The sequence below is a fragment of the Lepidochelys olivacea genome, assembly GCF_965140295.1.
Source record: "Lepidochelys olivacea isolate rLepOli2 genome assembly, chromosome: 10".
Lineage (NCBI taxonomy): Eukaryota > Metazoa > Chordata > Testudines > Cheloniidae > Lepidochelys > Lepidochelys olivacea.
Window position 1 is genome coordinate 72,619,921 of NC_140420.1, and position 24,840 is coordinate 72,644,760.

The window sequence follows — 24,840 nt, forward strand, 5'->3', positions numbered from 1 at the left end:
ATTGTCCCTTCTAGTCTCAGAAGTCTATGTCTCTATGAAATACAGAGAGGAAAGGAGGGGATACACTTAAAGGGGCACTCGGATGAAATATGTAACCTGCAAAGAAAATCCCCATTCCTTTAGCTCTCCCTCTGCCCTCTCCCGGTTGCCTGAGTTATCATCAACCGCCACACAGCACCCCTGCCTGTGCTCCCTCAGCACCAGTTGCACTGAGAGGGGTTAGTAGATATAAGATGTCAGACTCCTGTTGAGCAGTTAGTGGCACACAGCAGGGACACGTGCATTTTAACTAATCTGCTTATGCCTGGCTCTGGCTGATGTGCCTGGGACGTGCTAGGGAAGAGACGGCTGCGGGCCTGGTCAAATGAGACAGCTCCTGAGGCTTTTTTGAGGGGGCGGAAATGAGGTCTCACCTGAAGCTGAGTGAATTGGGTGTTTGTTGTTACCTTGAATTGAGTCAGAGGAGGGTCTGAGAAAAGTAATAATATACTGAGTCCTAATAACGGCCCTGGGAGGCAGGCGTCATTATCACTGTTGTACAGATGGACACGCTGAGGCTGGGAGCAACAAACTCAAGGGCACATGGTGAATTGGTGGCAGAAGCAGGAGTAGAATTCAAGCATTCCTGGCCTCTAGCCTCATGCTCAGACCACTCAGCCACACGGACTCCCTAGAGAGCGGATCCTGGAAATAATAAACAGCCCGGTGCCTGAGGGGTTTACGTTTGAGAGCTGGGCCTACCCTGTTTGTAAAATATTATTCTTCATAATGAACATTTTGTATCCTGAGAGCACCCACTATATGCCAGGAACTTTCCAAAGAAATATGACTGCAGGTTCCTCCAGACTCATGGGGCTTTGAAAGTCCAAGGGTTGGGAAAGCGACATAAGTTGACTCCCTCTGAAGTAGCCTGAGCCTGAGGTACCATTTTGGATGTCACCGGAGGGCGTAGTCCACCTGAAAGCTGATTGACTTTACAGCTCCCAGAAATCTGATGCTCAGATGAGGATGTATGAGTCCATCACTAGCACTGGTGAAGCAACTTTGGCTTGACAGGTATCTGGCAAAGGGTGCTGTTTCGGTCAAGTAGAAAGTGAATGTGTCAGACACTGACAGGCATTCAGGCTGGTGAAGTATTTCACTATTTACTAACAGGGCCTTGGTTGGTGGCTGGTTGGAGGAAGTGCTCCAAACATTGGATATGTGTGAAATATTGACCTAATTGCCCTGTACTGCACATGGGAGAGGATGTCACTCAGCTCCCTGTCTTTCTTTCCTCTAGGGCTCATAGTCTACCTGGGAATGATGGTGGGAACTGTCATTTGGGGTGGCCTGGCAGATAAACTGGGAAGGAGGAAATGCCTCATCATATCACTCACAATCAACGCTGCCTTTGCATTCCTCTCCTCCTTCGTCCAGGGATATGGATTCTTCCTCTTCTGCCGCCTTATCTCCGGCTTCGGGTGGGTAACACTCTCTTTAGCCTCCCCGCTCCAGGCTGAGGTTTAAGACAGGAGAACCCTTCCTTTGTGCTAGACGAGACTGCACAATGATTTGGGATTGCCAGCTGAGGAAATGGAAGGACTGACTGGAGAGGTTCTACACAGCATGCGTGTGTTGTAAATAAAATGTTCACATCTCCCTGGAAGGATTTAGAGCCAGGCAGGGAGAAGACACTAGACAAGGGGGATTATATAGTTTGTTTTCCCTTAAACAAAACAATTTAATGCTTGGAAAATTGACAGTCAGATATTCTGAGATCTTAGCCAGAAAACAGGTGCATAAAAGGAAGCATCTGTTCACCACTTCAGGATAAGACACCTCAAAGTTGACCTAAGAGAACTCAGTCACTGAAATCTCAATCTTCCTGCTGAAACTGTGAACATGGGTGCTGATTGATGTCGACTGCAATGTAGACGCTTGTCTACTAGGACTGTACTGAGATCTCTACCCATTTCATAGGCATGAAACAACATTAAGTTGGTAACAACTTTCAGTCACTACTGACCTGCTCTGAATTTGAATAGGTGATTTAGAGGTGACAGGATCTGTAGCTCCCCAAGCCATACAGTCTCCCAGATTGCTGATACAGTGATATGGCCTGGCTTATACAAAGCATCAGGAAAAGACAGAAATTCCAGAGCTCACTCTTTATAAATGTCCACGTTATTAATAAGGAGAGAGGGGAGGGCCCATACCCTCTCATTTATAGTCATTTGGAACTTTGCCTTTTAAAAGGTAAGCTTTTGTTCAGGAGAGAGAACTTGTATTAAACCTTTGACAAGAGACTGCCTTATCCTAATTCATTCCCCCCTTATCCTAATTAAGCCAGGAATTACTCCACTGACGTCAGTAAGGTTACCCTGGTGCATGTGATATGTGAATTTGGGCCCATGACCAAGATTTTCAAAAATGGCCAAGTTTTTCAATGCCTGGCTCGAGACACATTGAGGGGGACTGATTTTTGAAAAGAACGGAACACTGAATTTGTGAAACTCAGGCCGTTTATGGTGTCTCAGTTTGGACACCCCAAAATGGAGGAACCCCAAATCATTTGAAAACATTGGCCCATTTTAAAATTGCTAATTCCAAAATGTTTTATAGAACTTCAGAAATATTTCGTATGATCCCAGCACTCCGGGTCTCCTTTCATCTCTGAGTCATGAGGCAGCTGAGCTACTCTGACGAGATGGTGAAGGGGATGGGGAAAGGCAATTGCAGAATGGGTCCTCCCTTGTGTGGACTCGGTCAAATTTGGCTGGAGTCACTAGCAACCAAAGGCTGTTATTGCCTGGCTGTTTGCTGCCCCAGTGAAATGAGTTTGTGCTCTCCTGTGCAGTTCTCCAGTTTCCTAGGGCACAAGCATCCAAATCACAAATGCTTTGCTGAGCATATCCATGTCCCTTTGAGGCCAGGTAAATTCACAATTTTAAAACAGGAAAGTAAAATCAACTTTCTGCTCGTGACAAGCTTCCTGTGCATCCTTCACATTTAAGAACAACCTGGTATGGGGAACTTCATATTATTCTCTCATGACTCCCTGAGTAGAGAGTCTGTGAGAATCGCTGAGAATTCCAGTGAGTTCCTGAAAGAAAAGCTACCCTCCCACTGCGGGGCTGTAACTCTGGAGACCTTTACTATAAATGAACCCAAAGCTATGAGGCTCCAGATGTGCTGGTGACACCTGTTTGGCAAAGTCCTTTATTCTTCCCATGTGGTGTTTTCTCTCCTCAGCATTGGGGGATCCCTCCCCATCGTCTTTGCTTATTTCTCTGAATTCCTTTCACGTGAGAAGAGGGGGGAACACCTGAGCTGGCTCTGCATGTTCTGGATGATTGGTGGCATTTATGCCTCTGCAATGGCTTGGAGCATCATTCCACACTACGGTAACTGCTTTGTGCTTTCGGTTACAGATAACACCCTGCGCACACACGTATAAGGACATACAGTTAGTGCGTGGCAAGCTGGCCTGTACATCTACAGTGCACCAGCCTGCTGCAAACTAACTGTCTGCGTGGACTCTGCCACTGGGCACTAAAAATTCCATCATGCACTTCGACCTACTCCCGTTTCAGATTGGAGTAGCTTAAAGTGCACTACGGAAAGCTTAGTGCATGGCCGCAGCATGCACAGGGCCAGTTAGTGGTTGGCAGGCTAGTACGTTGTCAAATTACACCCCAGCTTGCTGCGCACTAACTGTTCGTATAGACTAGCCCTTACTCATAAACAACACATACACCATCTCGGGTGGGCTATCGATTCTTAACATGATAGTTGTAAGTTAGCCCTGCAGCTTCTGTGATGTGTAAAACCAGAATCCGACATGCTTGTACCAACTGCAACCAAACTCACCCCTGCCATCCTGGAACTTTCAAATCCCACCTGCCTTTTTACAGGAACTCAAAGATAATCAGTGGAATTCATCCTGCAAGTCAGGACATCCCCAGCAGTACAGGAAGAATTGTCTAGCTGTAGCATTGTAGATGCTATTGTGATTGGGGCCCTATACATACCGATGATAGAGAGAAATTAATTGAATGATTGATACTTAGGCAGGATGATGGGTGATGGCTCCTTTGTGATAAAAGCCTCTAATACATCACACCTTTGGTACTGCAGATTATAAATGCTGGTCTCTCTCTATGAGTGGTCAAACCCAGCATCACAAATCCACACATTCCTGAATTTGGGGATAGTTTGACTCAGATAACTTCATGGCTCATGTCCATGTTGACTGCAGAGCTGAGCTAAGCAATTATCAATAAATTGTAACTCTGCTGAACACTAATATCAGGGCTGGGGGGCTAAGTAGCACATTATCACAGTCAGTACATCCCACCATGCCTTAGCCAGATACCAGTGTATTTGGGGTAATTTTTGTGTGTGAATATGTCTCCCTAAAACATATATTTGCTGGGATCACATCTGATTTCCACTGATTTTTCCATGGTGTTGAATATGGTAGAGAGAAAGGACTCTGAAATGTACATTACCACTATGAGGAACAAAAACCTGCATGTCACATGGTTTTCCTGGTAATTCATTTGCATCACCTAGGAAAACATCAGACTGTCAGTATCTATTGAGAAAGATTAATTCCCCTAGTATCCAGTATTGCCAGCTGTTTGCAAAATCCTGATTGAGAAAAGTAGGACAGTCCAAAAAGATCATGAAGAGGGACTATAATATCTATCTATCTATCTATCTATCTATCTATCTATCTATCTATCTATCTATCCACCCACCCACTCACCCACCCATCATACAAGCTAAAACTGCCCTCTGTATTTAGAAAACTTCACGTTTTGGCCAGAAACAGGCTGTTGGAACAGACATGTAAACTAGAGTGCAATGGTGTCAGGCTAAAGCACATGCATTATTTGCAAACAGGGTTTTAAAACCCAAGCCTTTAAAGGGTAATATTTAAATTTTGCAGATTGGTCAGCATTGTCCATATCACATGTTGGAGCATCTGAGCCCCGTGCTGTATGTTTTTTTCCTTTCCAGTATCCCTTTGTTCCATATTGTTTTGGAACTCAATTGAACGTGTGTAGCATTGTGGTTGATACAGTTATCATTGCTGCAAAAGCTGCAACGAGTTTATTTCAATATTATGACAGAGAGTAGATTATAAAGAAACATTTGAAATAAACATCCTCCCTGAGATCTGACTGTGGGAAGGCAAACCGAGAAAGAAAGAATTTTGGTTCATGATGTTTTCTGTGTGCCTTTGATTAAAGTTTGATTACACACCCCCCCCCCAAACCTGCTTTGGTCAAGCTGCCCTTTGAGTTTTAAAGTGTCTGTACTGCTTTCAGACTCCTCCGTGCCCCTTGTTTGCTGACTATGTGGCCTGGGCAGAGCATGAGAGAGAGCCCATAGTGAGGTGTGGCCTAAATGCAGCACTAGAAGCAAGGATCTCCTGAATTTGAACCCCAGCTCGGACACTGATTTTGTATGTTTGGGGGAAATCATTTTGCTTGCCTGCCCCTGCTTCCTCTGTAAAATGGGAACTAATGCTTCCCTTACAGATATGTTGTCAGGCTGTCTCGTAAGTGCTCTGGAAATCAGAAAAGGGCTACGTATTAGAAATTCTCTGTAATGTTATGTAAGGAGGCCACAGAAATGTAATAAAATATACCAGTGGATCCCATGTCACCCTTGCTAGGTTCTTGCTCCATGGATGCACAGTATCCTTAGTTTTATTGCATAGCTCACTTCCAGACTGATTTCTAAACTTAAAGGTAAAGGAAGATTTTAAAAAGGCAGGAACTTAATAATAACCGATTCCATTGTCTGTGCTGAGCACAAACCCATGGAGTGTTATCCATCTGACTGTCTGACGGAATCCACAGAGGAATTCATTACCAGGCATAATAAATCTTTCATCAGATGGGACTTTGTCAGCCTATCACTACCTTGCACAGAGCCCGTAGGGTTCAGTTGGTATCTGAGAGAGAAATCTGACTAGATGGACAGAATTTTCACTCTGGCTTTTGTTGGTCGTAGGCTGGGGTTTCAGCATGGGAACCAGGTACCACTTCCACAGCTGGAGGGTATTTGTAATCGTCTGTGCTCTTCCCTGTATCTCTTCACTGGTGGCACTTAAATTCATGCCGGAAAGTCCACGTTTTTTGCTAGAGGTAAGATGACTCATCTGAAAACTGTACTCCAATATCAATTAACAAAGGAGATCTGGTCCTCACGTGTTTCTGGCTGTCTCGTCACTGCCCTCTCCCCAGCCCCCTGGCCACACACCCAGTTTCATTTAAAACTTAGAGACTCTCTGTATTAAGGTGCTAATCACGTACTTTCATCGTATCACCTTTTAAGGTTGACATCTGTATCGCACAACAAGCAAAATGCAAACACCTGGGATTCATAAACCCATCAAAGGGTTTGCGTACCTGATTAAAACACAAGCACGTACGCTTTGGGAATGTAAATAGTAGAGCTGGGCAGGAAGAGGAGTGAAGCGCAAGAAACAGGAGCATGATAAAATACATGGTGGGTTGGATCTCAGACCCAGCAGGGGAAGTGCAGTACTCACACAGCTGAAGGGACAGCATATAATTATTTATTGTTATCACCTTGCACTTACTGTACATAGCACCTTTTACCTGAGGCTCTCAAAACAGCTGACATACACGGATTAAACCTCAGACCCCACCATGATGTAGGTAAGCATTATTTATTCCCATTTTATAGATGGAACAACTGAGGTACATAGACTTGCCCAAGGTTACACAGCAAGTCACTAGCAGAGCTGGGAAGAGAACCATGTCTCCTGACACACCCTCTGTTTAGCCTGGAGGCAACACTTTGCCTAACTCCTGCCTCCCAAATAATAATTACAGAGTGGTTTCCTTCTTCTACTACAAAACTACTGCACAGTCAGCAAATATAAACCTTGATGGTTCAGCCTTCTGCCCTCTGCTTCTCCCCCCTCAACACATGACGCGGCACGATACGGCTCCGTTACACCCGGGCCTCCAGAGCTGGTTCCCCGTGTCATTTTTAAAACCACATGGCTGTAGACCACAGTATTTAATGGCTCACTTGAGATGTTCTTCCCTTGGTGTTTCCAGATAGGTAAACATGATGAAGCCTGGATGATTCTCAAGCAAGTTCATGATACCAACATGCGGGCTAAGGGGGAGCCGGAGAGGGTGTTCACGGTGAGTGTGGTTTCCTTCGGGAAAGCAGTTCGTTATACTGTGGTAAAGGGGTCACTGGCACGTGAGAGTCTTCATAGGCCAGGGGTTGGTTTGGAATCTGCTTTAGTAGGCTTCAGAGCTGCCTTATTCTCCCCCCTGTGGTTTCCGGCTTCTCACACACTATGTGATCTCCAGCAGCCAGGAGGGAGAATGGGAGAAGATAAGGACTGCACACTTCAGGTCATATACCAGCCTTGTTTTGTGGTGATCAGTCCCAGGAAAGTTGGTGGGAGTTGTATATGCATGGGAATAAAGCACAGTGGATAGCCCAGCGGCTTTCCAGTTATACTCAGACAGCTAATTGCTCTGTTCTAGGAGCAAAGTAAACGAGAGGGATATTACTCATGTGGGAAATCCGGACGACTCCTTTCTCCATTCCAGCTTCTAATCAAACTCTGATTAAGCTCCATGTACCTCCTAATGAGCTTCCTGAACCCCATCTGCCTGGTAGCCAACCTTTAATCTCTCTGAAGGAAAGGGAGGTGAATGATTACTACTCACTGGGCCAATGCTCGGGTGAAAAATTTGAAATGGGCAAAGTCTAATTCAGTGAGCTTAGAGAAGGCGTGTGGTGGGGTTAATTGTTAATCACAGTGAGTGCATTGTAAACAGTGAGTGCACCAGCTAGGGAATGCTCCTTGAAATAGGTTGTTATGTATGAGAAGGCACATACCCTTAAAGGAAGAAGGGAGGGAAGAAAAATTTGGCTGCAGAATTCAGCTTTTTGGTGCAAAAAGCCCGATTAACTGGTAAGAGGAGTTATGGAGGAACAGTATCCATAATGAATGAGCCCATCAATAATACAAGAGATTAATTTACTGTACCTCCAAGTGTGCTAAGACTCCAGGGTCAGAAAATGGGCTTAATGAGCCTGAGCTATTTCCAGGGCACAAGCTATTGGACTGCTGTGAAAAGAGAGAGAGAGAGAGAGAGAGAGAAAGAAAGAAAGAAAGAAAGAAAGAAAGAAAGAAAGAAAGAAAGAAAGAAAGAAAGAAAGAAAGAAAGAAAGAAAGAAAGAAAGAAAGAAAGAAAGTTATCTGCTCCTGTAAAACTGGGATGGTCAGATCAGTTATGCTGCAGATCTATAAGCTGTGGCCAACTGGATACTGCATGTTTCAGATGCTCTCCCCTCTGTGCATGCCCCTTATTAAGGAGCTGTCCCCACCTCTCACCTTTAATATACAGTGGCAGCCTCAGTCCACACCAGCTTCTCTCCGACTTGCACCAGGATAAACCGGGCACATTCATGTTATAATGTGAGACTGACCATCCTCGAGGATTTAGGGCCCTCTGAGCCAATGCTGCTCCTGGATTAAAACCATGTTTTGTCTGTCACTCCTGTGTCAAATCCACGTGTACCTTGCTCCTGCATCTGATGATCCTAAAGGCATCTGCTCCTGTTAGGACTCAGTCCGTCAATCTATACTGCACTCATGAACACTTATTATTCCAGCTAACGATGTCCTATTTGCTATGTGTCATAATGGTCTGAAATATTGTACTTCATATCTGGAGTTTGGCTGTTGAATCAAGACTTACTGAAACCTCTTGGCACAGACAGACAATGAGCTCTCCTTGCCTTGTACTTTCCACGTGAAGTTGTATTTTGCTAATTGGCCAGCAGGAGCCAGTCAGTCATGCACCAGCTGTTACTGGGTCAATTCCCAGATCTGACATTTAAACAGTTCCAGTCAGGAGAACATAGACACTGTCTTATCGAGTTGGGTGAATCATTCATACTGAATGAATTATTCAGTGAATTTCACCTCTTTTTCTGCATGTGAACAGACTGTGATTTTCTTGAATATGTTCTTTACTCGAAATTATTCACCAAATACTTTCTGTTACTGATTCCTAGGTTATAACCCATTCACGAGCACTTACTTACAAGTATTCAATATTCAAAATTCAGGCTATTTTGACTGGACAAATTATTCATATGGTATGTTTTTATTCTCTGATTGGATGAATTTTCTGATGCAAACATACACATTTATGCACTCAGAATTGACTTTCCACAAATGTTCTTCCACTGGCACTTAAAATTTGCTGTTAGAGAATGCTTTCGCCAGTTGCATTTGAGAAAAGAGAACATGAAAGTAGTTGAAGCAAGTTTCTTTAAAACTGTATTAACTATTCACTGAAATTTTTTGGCAGTAATTGTCAGCTCTAATTACCTGGCGGATTCTTAAAGACATCAAGATTACATAGCATAAGTGTGTTAGCTTAACGTGTTGGGTGTTAGAATTACATTTTATTATCAATCTAATAAGTGAAGATTTGAGGTTGATGTGAAACATTTGAAATGTGTCACAGAGGGAGACAGAGAGAGACTTTTAGCCCATGAGAAAAACTCAGTATCCAATGGCAACACATCAAGAAAAGATAGCAGGGGAAAATGCTTTGGCAAACATCAGAGAAGATTGCTTTGCAGGAGGCAGAGAAGGAATTGTGCAGAAAACAGAGAAATGGTTGAATCCATCTAGGGTCAATTGCTGAAACTTTGGTTTGTGCTTTTCAGGTCGCCCACATCAAAACTCCAAAGCAAATAGATGAGTTTATTGAAATCCAGAGCTCAACAGGGACATGGTACCAGCGCTGGTTGGTCAGATTCACGACCACGTTCAAACAGGTATGGAGCATGAGGACCATCCCACAAGAGCTTTCAATGTGTTGAGATTCTGATTCATATTCACAACATCCCTCGGGTTACTGTGTAGGATAAATGGGCCTGGGCTCTGGTAGCATTTGCTATACTCCCCTAACCCCGATCTTCACCCTGTCTCTTCTTAACCCAAGCCACCAACGAGTTCCTGAACTGATTAGCCATACACAGCATATCAGTTAAGCTAATATGGGTCAGATCAGAGCATACAAGTATCTGATTTCCCTTCTATTTGCACAAACAGAGAATACCATCCCCAGTGAATGAATTAAAATTCTATCTGCTTAATGTTGCTGCTTGCTAAGGCTGAGTCTCCAGCATTATAATATAAACATTTTGGCCAGCTACGGATTTCACACCTGCCATTCTGCTGCCCACCACGACAGCCCAGAACTTAATAGCAGCTGTGGGGTTAAACCTAGATTCTTAGGCTCCAGAAGCACAAGCTCCTTCCACTTGAAGTAAAGAAGAATCTCCCTTAGCTGTTAGCAGTCTAGGTTCCATAAGACACTAAATTTAGTAGCTCCAGATCCATTTAGTGGAGGGCAGTGTTACATGTACACATTAGCCAGCTCATTACAGATATGCTTATACTGAAGGATACTGGAGCAAGGCTTCATGAACATTGTCCCTTCAGGTCCTCATATGTATCTCATGAATCTATCCCTGTGAACACAGTTTGGAACAAACACTGGATCAAAGCAGATCATCCATCTTCCCCAAATGAGCCCTCTTCACTGTTAATATTAAATTCATTATCTGGTCAGAAATGAATCTTTCAAGATCTCTGCTAGGATTTCTCTGTGACTGAAACCTTCCTGTGGATCTGTAGGTCTGGGACAACCTGTTGTATTGCTTGACAGCCCAGTACAGGATGAATACACTGATTCTGGCTGTGGTTTGGTTTTCAATGGCCTTTAGGTAAGTCCCTCCTCTAACTTTCTCAAGAAACAGTAGCCATCTGAGGGCTTAATTGTTGCAGTCAGGGTCCATCTACTATGAAATGTGCTCTCAGGTTTTGTGGGATTAACTGTGCATATAAATAAATTGCTACAAAAATCAAATTTTGTCCCCTTGATCCTATTTTAAAGAGACAGAGCCAGTGAAAAACTAGGCCATGGTCTACTAAGTATCTATGTTTTACTCAGTGATTTAACTGCCCATAACAGAGAGTTTAATATACCTTGAACAAACCAGGCCTTGGGCAAATGTTGGTATTGCATGGTTCAGTAGTCTTATATGGAGTCTTTCACTTCTAGGTCCCTTGTCTGAATCCTGTCTGTATTAGTAGTGTCGAAAAGTAATTCCTACCAGCTGGCTGGCTGTTCATTGGTCTGTGTCAACTAAGAGGGTGGATTTCAGTCCACTTAAGAACAAATAAGTGTCCACACTGGGGACACCACCCCCTGATCTGGTGATAAAGATGAACAAATAGTTTATAACAAAAAATGGTTTGTCCTTTTCTGTTCATAGAACATCTATGAATGGATCATGGCTTTCCTGAATACAACCATGATTCAAAAGTATTAGAAAAATGTTAAATGATTTTCCTAAGCTCGGTGGCATGTACTATGCTGTTTAATTGTGATTAGTCACATACAGCACATGGTGTAGTTTCTGATCCTTGTGCAGCTGAATGTAACTTATGGTCGGGTTTCTGGTGTTAATGCTCCTGGGAAGTGAATTTACAATTCTCTTTTATGGAGAATTAGGGAATGTGTAGTTAATCTTTGCTTTCCACAAGGAGCCATCCTAATGCAACTTGATTGCACTTGTTCCAGAAGGTGAACGCAAAAGAACCACAGACACGAAAAAGTGAATTTGTTAACAAAATTGGAATTCAATATATATAGAATATTTTTACTGTATTTACCCATCTCTTGTTGGCACCAATGGTGCCTTCTTCATTGGGAACCTCAACTGATAATTCAATAAGGGCTGAGAATTCCCTAGAGACTGAACTACCTGCTTGTCACTCCAAGGCAGGTTTTGCCATTGCCCATGACATTCCTGTGGTGTGGATAAATGGAAGACTTTGCTCTCCAGTCTGTCAGTCTGACACTTTCCCCAAGCACTAAATTTACCTAAAAGCATTGACAGAGAACCAAAAATTAGAGCTGCTTACAAGTCAGATATTGTCCAAAATATGTGTAAACTTTATCCTGAACATGCCCCTTTCCTCTCCTTGCTGCAGTTACTATGGCCTTACTGTCTGGTTCCCTGACATGATCCGATATCTCCAGAATGAGGAGTATGAATCCCGACTGAAAATCTTCGAGCGGGAACATATAGATCACTTCACCTTCAACTTCACAGTGGAAAACCAGATCCATAGGAATGGGGCATTTGTCAATGATAAGTAAGTGAATGTGACCTGATTTCCTTTATATCTGGGGGGTGAGGGCATATGGTTCAATAAAACTTGGCACATATCATTTCTAGAGAAAGAGCTGAAATTTTCAAGCATTTGAATGTTCCCCAGGCTTTACCTCATACTAGTAAGAGGTAGCAGTGGATTGGACATTCTAGATCAGGGATCGGTAACCTTTGGCATGTGACCCGTCAGGGAAAGCTGCTGGCGGGCTGGGCCAGTTTGTTTACCTGCAGCGTCTGCAGGTTCAGCCGATTGCAGCTCCCACTGGCCGCTGTTCACCGTCCCCAGCCAATGGGGGCTGCGGGAAGCAGTGCGGGCCGAGGGATGTGCTGGCTGCTCTTCCCGCAGCCCCCATTGGCCTGGAGCGGTGAACTGCAGCCAGTGGGAACCGCAATCGGCCGAACCTGCAGACACTGCAGGTAAACAAAACAGCCCGGCCTGCCAGGTGCTTTCCCTGATGGGCCGCGGTTCCAAAGGTTGCCAATCCCTGTTCTAGATCATTACTAGTCTGGGCATGTTGGTGATCACCAGTTCATGACTCTCTGAAGTTTTAGAATACAGCCAGTTTTTCAAACTAATTAGACAAGCAAATGCTGCAACTGCATGTGCAAATTGGGTAATTACCTGGGTAAGTTGCCAGTTAAGCATGTTTACTGTTTGTACACACAGGTACCTGATTTAAGCATGCAGTTACAATAACTGCATGCAGAAATTAGACATGCATGTCTACTCAAAACTACATACCTTGGCCGTTGTTTGAAATCCTGAAATCTTGGCTATTAAGTTGCCATTCCATAGCAAGGCAGTCTAGCATTTAGTGGTACCGTATAAATAGGGCCCTCAGCATCAGGTGTGTCATACAGTCCCTTTCATGTCATGCTGCCAACTTCCTAGGAAATCTAATTGCTCTTGTGGCTGGGGCCAGACTAAATGAACATTTAGGGTCAGGCAGAGAGGAATGATAGTCCAGTGGTTACGTTCTATCCTGTGACCTGTGAGACCCAAGTTAAATTCCCTGATCTGCCACAGACTTCCCGTATAACCTGGAGTGAGTCACTTAATCTCTCTTAGTCTCAGTTCCCTGTCTGTACAATGGGAGCAATAGCACTAGCAATAGCTCTTGGGATGATGTGAAAATAAATCAATTAAAAGGTTGTGAGGTGCCCTTGAGGGCCATAGAAATACCTCAGCTAGATTGTGTCAGGTCCTACTTACGCCACCTGTAATTGCCATTCTTCTAGTATTCGTGTCTGTGGTGCATGTGGTCTGATCCCTTGGAAACACTCCTGGGGAGAAACGGTGCCACATAGGGTATGGCAAGGGATGAGGAAGAGGTGGGCCCATGATCCTATCTCAATTCTCTACCATCAGGCTGGCAGCAACAAGGGAGTGTATAAGCACTTCTGGTCTGAAAACACATGCGTGTGGATTTGAAACTCATTTTCTATGAATCCTTATGCCTGTGACCGTGACATCTGTTTTCAGCATATATGTTTTGCCAGTTGAACTTAGTCAGCTGGATATTTGAGAAAGGTAAACCCCAAGCCCCTAGTAAAGCCATGGACACAGCCAATGCAACATTATGTAAATTAATAGTGGAAAGGATATTTGTAGGAACCATCTTTTTGCATTATTCACCCAGCTAGGCATAACCCTCATTCTGTGGGAAACACCACGTGCAAACCTATGGAGCATCAAGGGCAGCTTTCTACAGATCATGTGGTCTTTCTACTCTGCTCTCTCTACACCCTAACCCATTTATCCGCATCTCCAGTCCTAAAGAAGTGTGTTTGAGGAATTCCTTTCCCAGAATTCGTCTTCTAACAGGCTCACATGTCCTTGTGATGGGACCTTCTTCATCTGGGACCAGTGCATGTGGAATCAGAGCAGGCATTGCTTTCCTGGGCCTCTTTGGATCCAGAGGTGGCTTTCTTCTCTTTCCTTAGGACACACTGACATCTAGTGGTCCTGGGCAAGAAAGATTTGTTTTCTTTTTAAATATACTTTCCACTTTTGCTTCCTGAAAGCCAACACTTCTGTGCTCCCTTAAAACCATTATTTACCATGGCCACTATTCCGCACAATCCCAGTCAATATGAGTTTTGCCATTGCCTTTGTATCTGACTCACAAACTTCTCCCACACCCACCCTTGCCAACTCAAAACAAAATATATTGGCCAGATCCTTAGTTAACACTTTAAAGTCAACGGAGCTATGCTGATTTACACTAGCTGAGGCTCTGACCCTATGTAACTGTCAAGACATGTATTTGTCATCACTGTGATCAGTTTGTATGTGGTATCTCTTTTCCCTACCCTGGGTCTAGTTTTTCTTTTTGGTCTTTCTGGGCTGAAAGCTCTTTGGGGCAGGGACTGTGTCTTCTTCTGCATCTGTACAGCATGGAGAATGTATTGGGCACTACCGCAACATAAACAATGAAAATCATGGAGGGAGGGGCTGTGACGGGGCAGTGTGCCATACCCCTGTCTTTTCCACAGGCTGCTCTAAGACCTTCTTGTTTGTAAATGCCACTGTATAGTTAATTTTCGGTGTTTTAATCCCTCCGCCGTACATAACAATGTCTCTACACCTTTACATGCTGTATCTCAACTTTCTAACTCCTTCTCCAAAGGGTGGGGAATTAAGGTGACCCTACTTCCGAGGACTTCCTTTGTTGGGCTCTTGTAGCTTTCTGGTTGGTTTGTTTCTCTCTCCCATTTTCTCTTCCTCCCCCAAACCCTCCTTCCTGTGCCCTTTTGTACAGCTTTCCCTGTTAATGCCTAATTGGTTCATTGATTTACTAGCTCCAATCTGGCCTGGTAATCAGGTACACCTCTGTCCAATTAGGCCTTTTCTAGTGGAACCTAATTAGTACAAACAGTGACCAGGGTGCTGACTCAAGTGCTAGCCCTCAGCACTCTGTTACAGGGACCATGTCCACACGTCTAAATGGAAATTCACCCCATCGCCTTCTAGGTGTTACAACATAAATTACTCACATACTTCCAAACAGACTTAGACTCTCTAAAATCTCAGCTGCACATGTGTGTCCTGGGAGGAATACATTATGGACCCAGAGTTACCATCCTACAATCACATTTTGTTTTATTCCTAGTAGTTGAAAACTACATGGCATTCCCTATCGCTATTGTCTGTTTCCATTTGTCAAACATTGTTTTGGGTTACTTCCATATGTTTCTAATGGAACTTGATATCAGTGTGGCCTTTTTATGGTTGCTTCTTTGTTTATGCCCAATCATCCTGGGTGAGACCACTACTGCAATAGGATGCAAATTCTCCTCTTCCCTCCCCAGAATCCAACCTAACAGGAAGTGTGTTCAGTGGTTAAAGTGCAGGGCATCCAGCCAGGACTCCTCTCTCTGCAACTTAGTAACTACATGACCTTGGATAAATCACTTCATTCCCTTTTGCCTTCCAACTCCTCCAGCTACCCTCTATTTAAATTGGAGATAATGTTGACTGATGCTGCTGTGATGCTGTTGTGAAGCTTTGTTAATGGATGTCTGTAACATGTTTCAGATGAAAAATGCTACAGAAGGACCAGTTGATAGACTCATAGACTTTAAGACCAGAAGGGACCATCATAATCATCTAGTCTGACCTCTTTCACATTGCAAGCCACAGAACCTCACCTACCCACTCCTGTAAAAGACCCCTAACCTCTGGCTGAATTACTGAAGTCCTAAAATCATGATTTAAAGACTTCAAGTTACAGAGAATCCACCATTTACTCTAGTTTAAAGCTGCAAGTGACCCATGCCCAATGCTGCAGAAGAAGATGCCCCCCCCCGCCCCACCCGGCCATGATCTTTGCCAATCTGACCTGGAGGAAAATTCCTTCTTGACCTCAAATATGACAACCAGTTAGACCTGAGCATGTGGGCAAGACCCAACAGCCAGACGCTTTGGAAAGAATTATCTGTAATAACTCAGAGCCCTCCCCATCTAGTGTTCTGCCATTGGAGAGATTTGCCACCAGCAGTCGCAGATCAGCTACCTGCCATTGTAGGCAGTCTCACCATACCAACCCCTCCACAAACTTATCAAGCTCAGTCTTGAAGCCAGTTAGATTTCTTTCCCCCCACTACTCCTTTTGGAAGTCTGTTCCAGAACTTCACTCCTCTGATGACGGAATCAAAATGGTTATCGGTCTGGCCGATGGGAACTTACGACAAAACCCTGGGCAGATCCAAGGCTGTTTGGTAGCACAAAGAATTCCTTTAGACTACAATACAATAGAGTGTCTTTTGGATCTGGCCATAGAAAGTAAATAGACTACACCCCAAATACCCCCCATCCCACAATCTTTTTTGTTTGTAAACTACTATGAGGGCACAGTTTTTTGTATCTGAATTCTCATAATGCAAAATTAGAATATAGGATATGGCCCAAGGATGTGTGTGTGAGAGAGAGAGAGAGAGAAAGAGAGAGAGAGAGGGGATATTATGGCAATTTCAATGATGTGTGCGGGTGCGTGTGCGCATGCGAGTACAGGTATTAAATGTTCTTCCCTTTCAGCCCTCCCTGCATGTTCTTTTGCCTTCCTGGTCCTGCTTTGCATCTGGACAGGCTGATGCTCTTCAGCATTTGTGAAAGGAAATAAGCTTCATTTCCCTTCTGCTGTAACCTGGCAAGTTTCAGCCACAGTTAAGATAGTTAGGTATTCCTTGGTAGCACTTGGGAGTAGCTTCAGAACTATTATCTCCCCACTAGGGAGCAGCCACACACTGGATGGCAGGACTGGGACAGTGTCTTGGTGAAGGGACTGGGAGCTTGATTGTGCAAAGGGCTGATTATTCAGCTGAGGTGCTGAATGTCCTCAGCTCCTCCTGACTTTAGGGAGCATGAAGGACACTTGGCACCTTGTAGGATTGAGCTCTGGGTGGGGATGTGACCAGACATTCATCTCTTTGGGGTGAAAAGAGCCGTCAGCCATGTGATTAAGGGTTAGCCCAGTCCCTGTTTGGTTCTTTCCTAGTGCAGTAACTCACTCAGAAGCTGCTCAGACTGTGTTTCAGCACTACCTGTATCACATCCTGATATGACTTATGTCTCCATTTTCCCGTCAGCCCTTGGCTGTGAGTTAAAACCCCACTGGACGCCACGCAACTGCTTTATAACTCCTTGAAAGATGACTGTTCAGAAATCAAACTGCCGGGAGAGGGCTCTTTACAGGCCTTGGAGAGTAAATGCCTCACAGACTATTACTGAGCAAATGCAAATCAGCCTCAGTTTCGCTGTAACCTCTGAGACCTTCCTTATGGAACATAGAGCTTGATTAGTCTTCATGTAATGTTTGAGCATTAATAATGTCTTTTTGAGGCCTCTGTTGAGAAGCATGTAGCATTAATGTAGTGGAGTAAAAACATCAAACTAGCAGATGCTCAATTAAACTAAAGTGCTGGATCTTTATTCAAAGCTTTTTATCTGGTGCCTGCCCTGGTCTCATTAGTTTGGATGATAACACTTGCGCTTACACATACATACTCTTTTACATCTTCTAAGCACTCCCCACATATTAGCGAATAAATTTTCACAATACCCCTTTGAGATACTGTAGGTAAGTAAGAATAGTGTCACCCATCTAAGAAGTGGGTAGCAGATGTCAGGGCCTTGCAGGTTGGCTTCCCATGACAGGAGAAATCAGCGATGCGGAGCCTGAGTATATTCTTAGTTTAAATTGTTTTATTTAAACTACACACAGTAGTCCTTGAACAGAGGCAGTCGCAAACAACATGCAGGTGAATCCCTTCTTCCAAAAATCTCAGCCCAGGACCAATGCCTCATTCCCAGGAAGCAATTCTGCTTGAAGAATTGACTCTAGTTGAGAAATTAAGGCAAGAAGAAAACCTGATTGCTGTTTGCAACAGCCCCGCAGAAAGAAACTACATCACAACACTAATAACAATGCTGCATTTCTTCCAGAAATGAATAGTGCTCGCACGATAAGGAAAAGAACTTTGGAAACAACGTGTAACAGTGCCATCTGGTGATTCCCTCCATCATATTGTACAGATGGGGAAAATAAGGCACAGAGATGTTATCCAAGGCCACAGAGAGAAACAGTGGCAGAAATGGGACTGGAGATTAGGTGTTTGTGCCTCTGAGACCTCATGCTTAGCCCAATAGATCCAATGGCCTCTGATAAAGGATATTTTTTATTTACCCTTGGCAAGGGGATGGGAGGAAGAACAGGGACAAGAGGCTCTGCCCAGGGACAGAGAGAGTGCTATGCATTGCTGCTGAGTGATACCTTCTCCAGCTGATCCAGCAGCAGTATTGATAGGAGCTGTATCCAGTCCTCCTTGGCTGAAAGGGTGGATTGGTTTGATGTGAGGACTCTGAGGAGTGAAGCAGGTGCAGGGAATTCTAGATGACATATTTCTACTAAAACAACCCCTTTCTTGCATTCACAGAACACTTTTCCTCAGGAACAATCCCATAAACCACCATTGTCACTCTGTGTGACCACAGCATTTGCACGTTAGGAAGTTATTTGAAGGGTCACTGAGTGCTTTGTGCTTACTCACTGTTACTTGGGGTGGCTTCTTTTCCTGCTCTGCAGATTTACTAAGATGAAATTCAAATATGTGACATTTGAGGACGTGCTGTTTGAGGAATGCTATTTTGAAGATGTGACAGCCATCGAGACCTTCTTCAAAAACTGCACCATTATATCTACTGTCTTCTATAACACTGGTAAAGGGATTCCTGGCTTGGTCTAGTCTGTGGAACAATGAGCATGTCTGATTTGTGGTGAATGGTTTGTAGTGGTGCTATAGAAGTGCGTGTGTTGGGCTGTGACAGTGATCAGGGAATAAGAAGGGGGAAGTCAAACAAGAGACCAGTTGTGGTGTTAGCTCTGTGACTATGGTGAACTTCTGTAGAACCAGGTGTATATACTACAGTTGCCTTAAAATGTAAGATGAAGTAGGATTTTCCCATTTTTCAAGACCCGAGCTTATCATTCCATGCACATATGTGTCTGAGTCACAAAATTTACATTGAGATCAGGATTTTGCCAGAGGTTAAGACTGCTTCCATCTGTAGCTTCCATCTCATCTTTAGTTTCAGGTAGCACTTGATGAGGGCTTAGAGCAGATCAGACAGCTGAATTCCCAGCCTTCCTTGATTGCACTGCTTATGGTGTCATTGACTGTTGAATGACACCATAAGCAGAAACCCAGAAAAAATGAATTCAGACCTTGGCAAGTTAAAGTAATAGGGGAACTGATTAAACAATTTTGGCTGAAGATAGTCATTTTTCAGCCCATATCTAGCTTCTGATTTGGGATCTCAAGCAGCTTAACTAATTTAATTGATTCACTTATTAATTTAAAAAGAGCTTTTCACTTCCCCTTTAACTGAAAACAAACCACTGGATGATGGAAATGGCAGACGATAGCACTAGCTCCTGGGTTATTGCTCATCACTGGTTGAAATGCCAAGCAATTAGGGCCAAATTATGTCTGCTCCAGCATGGGTGCATTAAAAAGGTGCTCCTCTTCCCTCTAGTGCAAAGGGCAGGCATAATGCTGTAGCCAGCACTCCCCAAGCACTGAAGGGTAGGGAGATGATAGACCTGCTGACAGCACTGAAGAACCCAGAGGAAGCTTTATGAGGCAGTTTGGGTGTCTGTGCACAACCCCGTTCCCTGCATATCAGCTAATGCAAAGAGGTGTACAGGCTTATATCTGTTCTACATGTGTTGCATACAGTGGCCTTTCACATATTATGCCTGCTTCTGGCTACTCAGGCATAATGCCTCCAGCTACCTCCACTCAGGCAGGGAACACCTTTCCACTCTGATGTACCTGCATCTAAACTGAGCTCTGAGAATGTACCTTTATTCCCAGCTGCTGTTGCTGCTACGTTGAGGGTCCAGTCTTTGTCTCTTGCCTTCTCAGATCTTTATGAACACAAATTCATTGAGTGCAGGTTTATAAACTGCACCTTCCTGGACCAGAAGGAGGGATGTCACCTGGACTTCGAGCAGGAAAACGACTTCCTAATTTATCTTGTCAGTTTCCTGGGTAGTTTGTCCGTGTTGCCTGGCAACATCATCTCAGCACTGCTCATGGACAAAATAGGAAGGATAAAGATGATTGGTGAGTGAAGATGATGGTCAACTGACATGTCAACAGCTGGGTGCGTGGATGACCTTGGGCATGATAAAGGCATACTGTGAATACACAGGTGTCTGTTTCTGTGCGCACAAATGAAAAATGGTCCGGCTAAGTGGGCAATGAGTCACTCCAATACCAAATAAAGCAGAGGAGTCAATGGTTCAGTGAGTAGGGCACTAGATGAGCACTTAGGGCACCTGGGTCCTATTTCATAGATTCCAAGGCCAGAAGGGACCATTGTGATCATCTAGTCGGACCTCCTGTCTTACACAGGCCATAGAAATGTATCGCTCTGCAACTGACCCACTGTAATAACATGCACAAGTCACTCCCCCTCTCTGTGCATCTCCACTCCCACCCTTTTTGTATTCTGTTTATTTATACTGGCAGCTCTTCATGGCAAGGGTTGTCTCTCACTCTGGGTTTGCCCAGTACCTAGCATATGGGGCCCTGGTCTTAGTTGGGATCTCTAGGCACGGTTGTGTTGATAGTGATGCTAATGCAGATGCCTGTATCATCCTTTGTGGTAGAGGCGAGACAACGCTTATTTGTAATTGATATAGAAAGAGATTCTTTACTATGGCTTTTGGACACAGAGAGGACCCTATAATTCTCTCTCAGGACCTCAAGCTCCCAAACTGAGTAAACTCAGACTGTACCTAAATCCTGGACTGGATCAAGCATCCATGGACTGGATTACTGATTATGCTACATACTGATAAAGGTGTCACCTTCTTGTCTTGTGGGACTAAATTCTCATTTTATTAGACTGTGATGCATACACAGGGATTTTCTGATGTTGTTTCACAAAGTGGCCAGGTAATGTCATCTAGTGCCAATATAGCTTAATCACATGGTGGGATGGCAGCACCAAGCTGTATCAACATCAAAGTAAATTGAGAGCTCTTGTAATGGACATGGGACACACCCAACCAAACCAAAAGTGTCCTGTGAAAAAATTGGGATAGCTGACAAATGTTAGAGCTAAATAAAAATCAGAATTTCCTTACTGCAGGAAATTCTGATTGTTCAGCATCTCTTTTCATCCCAAATTGGGACAAAAGGTTGAACTGCTGAAACTTTTCACAGAATGAAAAGTTCTGAAAAAAATTTGAATTTGAAAAAAAACCTCACATTTTGTTTTGGCATTTTTTATCAAAACAAAACATTTTAATATGCCCAAGCTGAAATATTTCATTTTGGTTTGTTGAACTGATCCAAAATACTTCATTTCCAATCAGTTCAACATGAAACTGCATTTCCCTGTAGTGGTACATTGCTTCATGGGAGCTTTAGTTTAGGTTGCCTGAAGCCCCTATTATCCCCCATGGGCTATGCTCCCTGACCTACATCTCTTATGATATACCCGAAGTTATGTGACTCTCATGATGCACCATGTCACTTAGTCAGAGGAATGACTGTGTTGCATTTTGGGAGATGTAGTCTGGCCAGGCTCAGCCCATAGGAAAGAAAGGGGACCCAAACTACGATTCCCATGAGGCAATGTGCCACAACAAGGTAATTTAGTTTTATGTTGAACTGACCTAAAATGAAACATTTAGTGTCAGTTCAACAATCCAAAATATTTTGATTCAGTCAAACTGACCCAAAACAAAATACTTGGTTTTGGTTTTCCTGACAGGAAATAGAAACACTGGAAAATCATCTTAAGGGAAAATTCCCAGCTAGCTCTTGCAGATATTAACAGTGTAGCCACTATATCATTGAGGCTAATGAACGATGAATGTTCTCACTTTCTCCCTTGGGCTTGTGCATAAAATTAGAGCCCCTATGAAAATGTGCCAGGCAGTTAAATAACATCTTTATAATTAAGGGAGACCCCAAGTGCTTTATACCATTGACTGCAAATTAATCCTGAGATTACTGATGAGCCAGGTGATTTGAATGCCATATAAACTGCCCTAACTCCTCACCCAAAACTCAAACCATTTTTCAGCTTCAACAACCTTCAGACAACTCTTCCCATTCATCAGTGTTCATGTTGACTTGCCTCTGCTCATCCTGGGTCCAGCTGGAACTCTGCAATACCACACGAAAGAACCCATGTGTGTGATATCTGCAGGGTGAGACTATTGGTGACATCAGCCTAGTACCAGATTTCCAGCCTGTTTCCTGGCCCCAAAGAGCTAGACAGCATCATTTGGGTGCTGAGCTGAGTCTTGTGGAGATCACTCATCTCTAGGGAGAAAATCCATCATCTGAAGACACTTCTTATTAATGGTGGATTTGGCTGCCCAGAGATGCCAAGAGAATGATGCCAAGCTTTCTCTCCTTACTTCCCTGGCAGGTGGCTCGATGCTGATTTCTGCAGTGTGCTGCTTCTTTCTGTTCTTTGGCAATAGTGAGTCTGCGATGATTGGCTTGCAGTGTCTGTTCTGTGGGACCAGCATTGCTGCCTGGAATGCCCTGGATGTGATCACTGTGGAGCTCTATCCCACCAGTAAAAGGTAACTATGCTCAGAATATTCTTCTCTTTGATTTCTATTCTCTGACTTCAGGCACAGCCACTCTCACATCTTAAGAACCCGTTATTGAGTTAAAATGTATGCGATGGAAGGGTTTGTTGTTTTTTAAAATCTCAGAGGTCCTACTACTTCTGTGGCTACCTTTGATCAGCACAGGTATTCAGAAGTAGAAGTGGGCAAATAACTGATTTGTTGGTTTGGTGGCCGTTCTGGAAAAAAAAAAAGAATCAGAAAACCCCTAAACAGTTTGGGTCTAAATGAATCTAAAGATTTTCAGCACTGTGAGTGAATCAAAGAAAAGCCCATTTGGGGTCTGTTCCAGGGTAGGTGGGTAGGATTTGAAAGTGGGTCTCCTACATCTCTGGTAAGTGCCCTACCCACTGGGTTCAAGGTGATGTGGAGATGCAGATCAGGGGAGTGGTAGTAGCAACCCTACCTCCTCTTCCTCTGGCTGTTTTGTGAATGGCCAAAATGATCTGTGTCAAATTCACAAATCTTTTCCAGTTGACCAAAACTGCATTTTCTATCAAATAAACTGTTTTCCAAAAAACTGTGCCCAGCTCTATTCACTAGCCTTATTGTACATGTAATATAACTTGCGTACATGTATTTGCACAGGCAAGTGTAAATTACGCACAGACAGAACTTGTATATGAAGACTCTGTCAATTGCATGCATGTGATTAGAGGACAGGTTGAAGCCCCTTTGGAAATGTGTCCTCCAGTTTCTTGTCACAGTGTACCACTCCTGATTATTTTAGCTTCCCATAAAGATGTGGATTTGGGAGATGAGGCACCGTATTCAGGTTTCAGGAGTGAGTTTTTGAGAGAAGAGCCTGTCTACATCAGGATAGTGACAAGTCTCTTCTGCCCTTTTCAGTCTATTGATGACGGCTGTGAGGGAAGTACTGGGACTGCACTGTGACAGCAGTGGGCTCAGCTGCTGGGTGAATCAGGGTGTGTGGGAGCACTCTGACTCTCCAGAAGTTACTCACTCTAACCAGCACTTGGAGTGGCTTTGATAAGCTCTAGAGTAAGCTGTGCTCATCGCTTTATGTCCACAACCAAACATTTATCCATGACGTGAACTTGGTGGTTTATTTGTAATGAAAGAGGTGCCAGGGCTCAAGTAACTTTTTTACTTTCATAAGTATTGCAGCAAGCCCAGAGGTGCCGGGGCTCTGAACTGCCAAGCCCAGAGGTGCAGGGGCTCTGAACTGCCAGGCCCAGAGGTGCTGGGGCTCTGAACTGCCAAGCCCAGAGGTGCCGGGGCTCTGAACTGCCAAGCCCAGAGGTGCCGGGGCTCTGAACTGCCAAGCCCAGAGGTGCCGGGGCTCTGAACTGCCAAGCCCAGAGGTGCCGGGGCTCTGAACTGCCAAGCCCAGAGGTGCCGGGGCTCTGAACTGCCAGGTCCAGAGGTGCCGGGGCTCTGAACTGCCAAGCCCAGAGATGCCGGGGCTCTGAACTGCCAAGCCTAGTGGTGCTGGGGCTCAGCTGAGGCACAAATTAAGCATTGTGTGAACTCCAAGAGATGGTGGTGTGGAAATAAATAAAGGCTCCCAAATATACCCTGCCTTTCCCCCGCAAAAAAGCTCAGGGGCATTCATTCAGTCTGGCTCCAGTTACTTGCTGGGAGCATAGACTCTGCATATCAGATCAGACTGTTGGTCTACTCAGCCTGCCATCCTCATGCCAGCAGTGGTCAGTATCTGATTTTTCAAAGGAAGTTGGACGCTCCATGACATGCACCTGAGTAAATGTTCAAGTCTGCACTTGTGGGGATGGGGAAATTCTTTGTTGACAATTGCTGGCGAACAGCATGTGCTCTGATGCATGAGGTTCCATTAACTTCCATCGCTCAAACCAATCTTCATTAAGAGCGTAACCATTACCACACTGGATGACAGCAGTACCTGCTGCATCATCCTATAATTAGAATAGGAGCTGCTAGT

General features: G+C 44.2%; 1 protein-coding gene across 3 annotated transcripts in view; it reads left to right on the forward strand.

Moving 5' to 3' along the window:
- SV2B (synaptic vesicle glycoprotein 2B) overlaps window positions 1–24,840 on the forward strand; it is a 113,096-nt gene that overhangs the window by 82,380 nt on the left and 5,876 nt on the right. For all 3 annotated transcript variants that reach the window (XM_084640606.1, XM_084640604.1, XM_084640605.1), the window contains exons 3-12: window positions 1,283–1,463; window positions 3,235–3,386; window positions 6,010–6,143; window positions 7,089–7,178; window positions 9,739–9,849; window positions 10,715–10,803; window positions 12,077–12,241; window positions 18,843–18,976; window positions 20,185–20,385; window positions 22,712–22,871. In XM_084640606.1, the coding sequence (XP_084496732.1) occupies window positions 1,283–1,463; window positions 3,235–3,386; window positions 6,010–6,143; window positions 7,089–7,178; window positions 9,739–9,849; window positions 10,715–10,803; window positions 12,077–12,241; window positions 18,843–18,976; window positions 20,185–20,385; window positions 22,712–22,871 (1,417 nt within the window). The remainder of the gene's footprint in view (window positions 1–1,282; window positions 1,464–3,234; window positions 3,387–6,009; window positions 6,144–7,088; window positions 7,179–9,738; window positions 9,850–10,714; window positions 10,804–12,076; window positions 12,242–18,842; window positions 18,977–20,184; window positions 20,386–22,711; window positions 22,872–24,840) is intronic.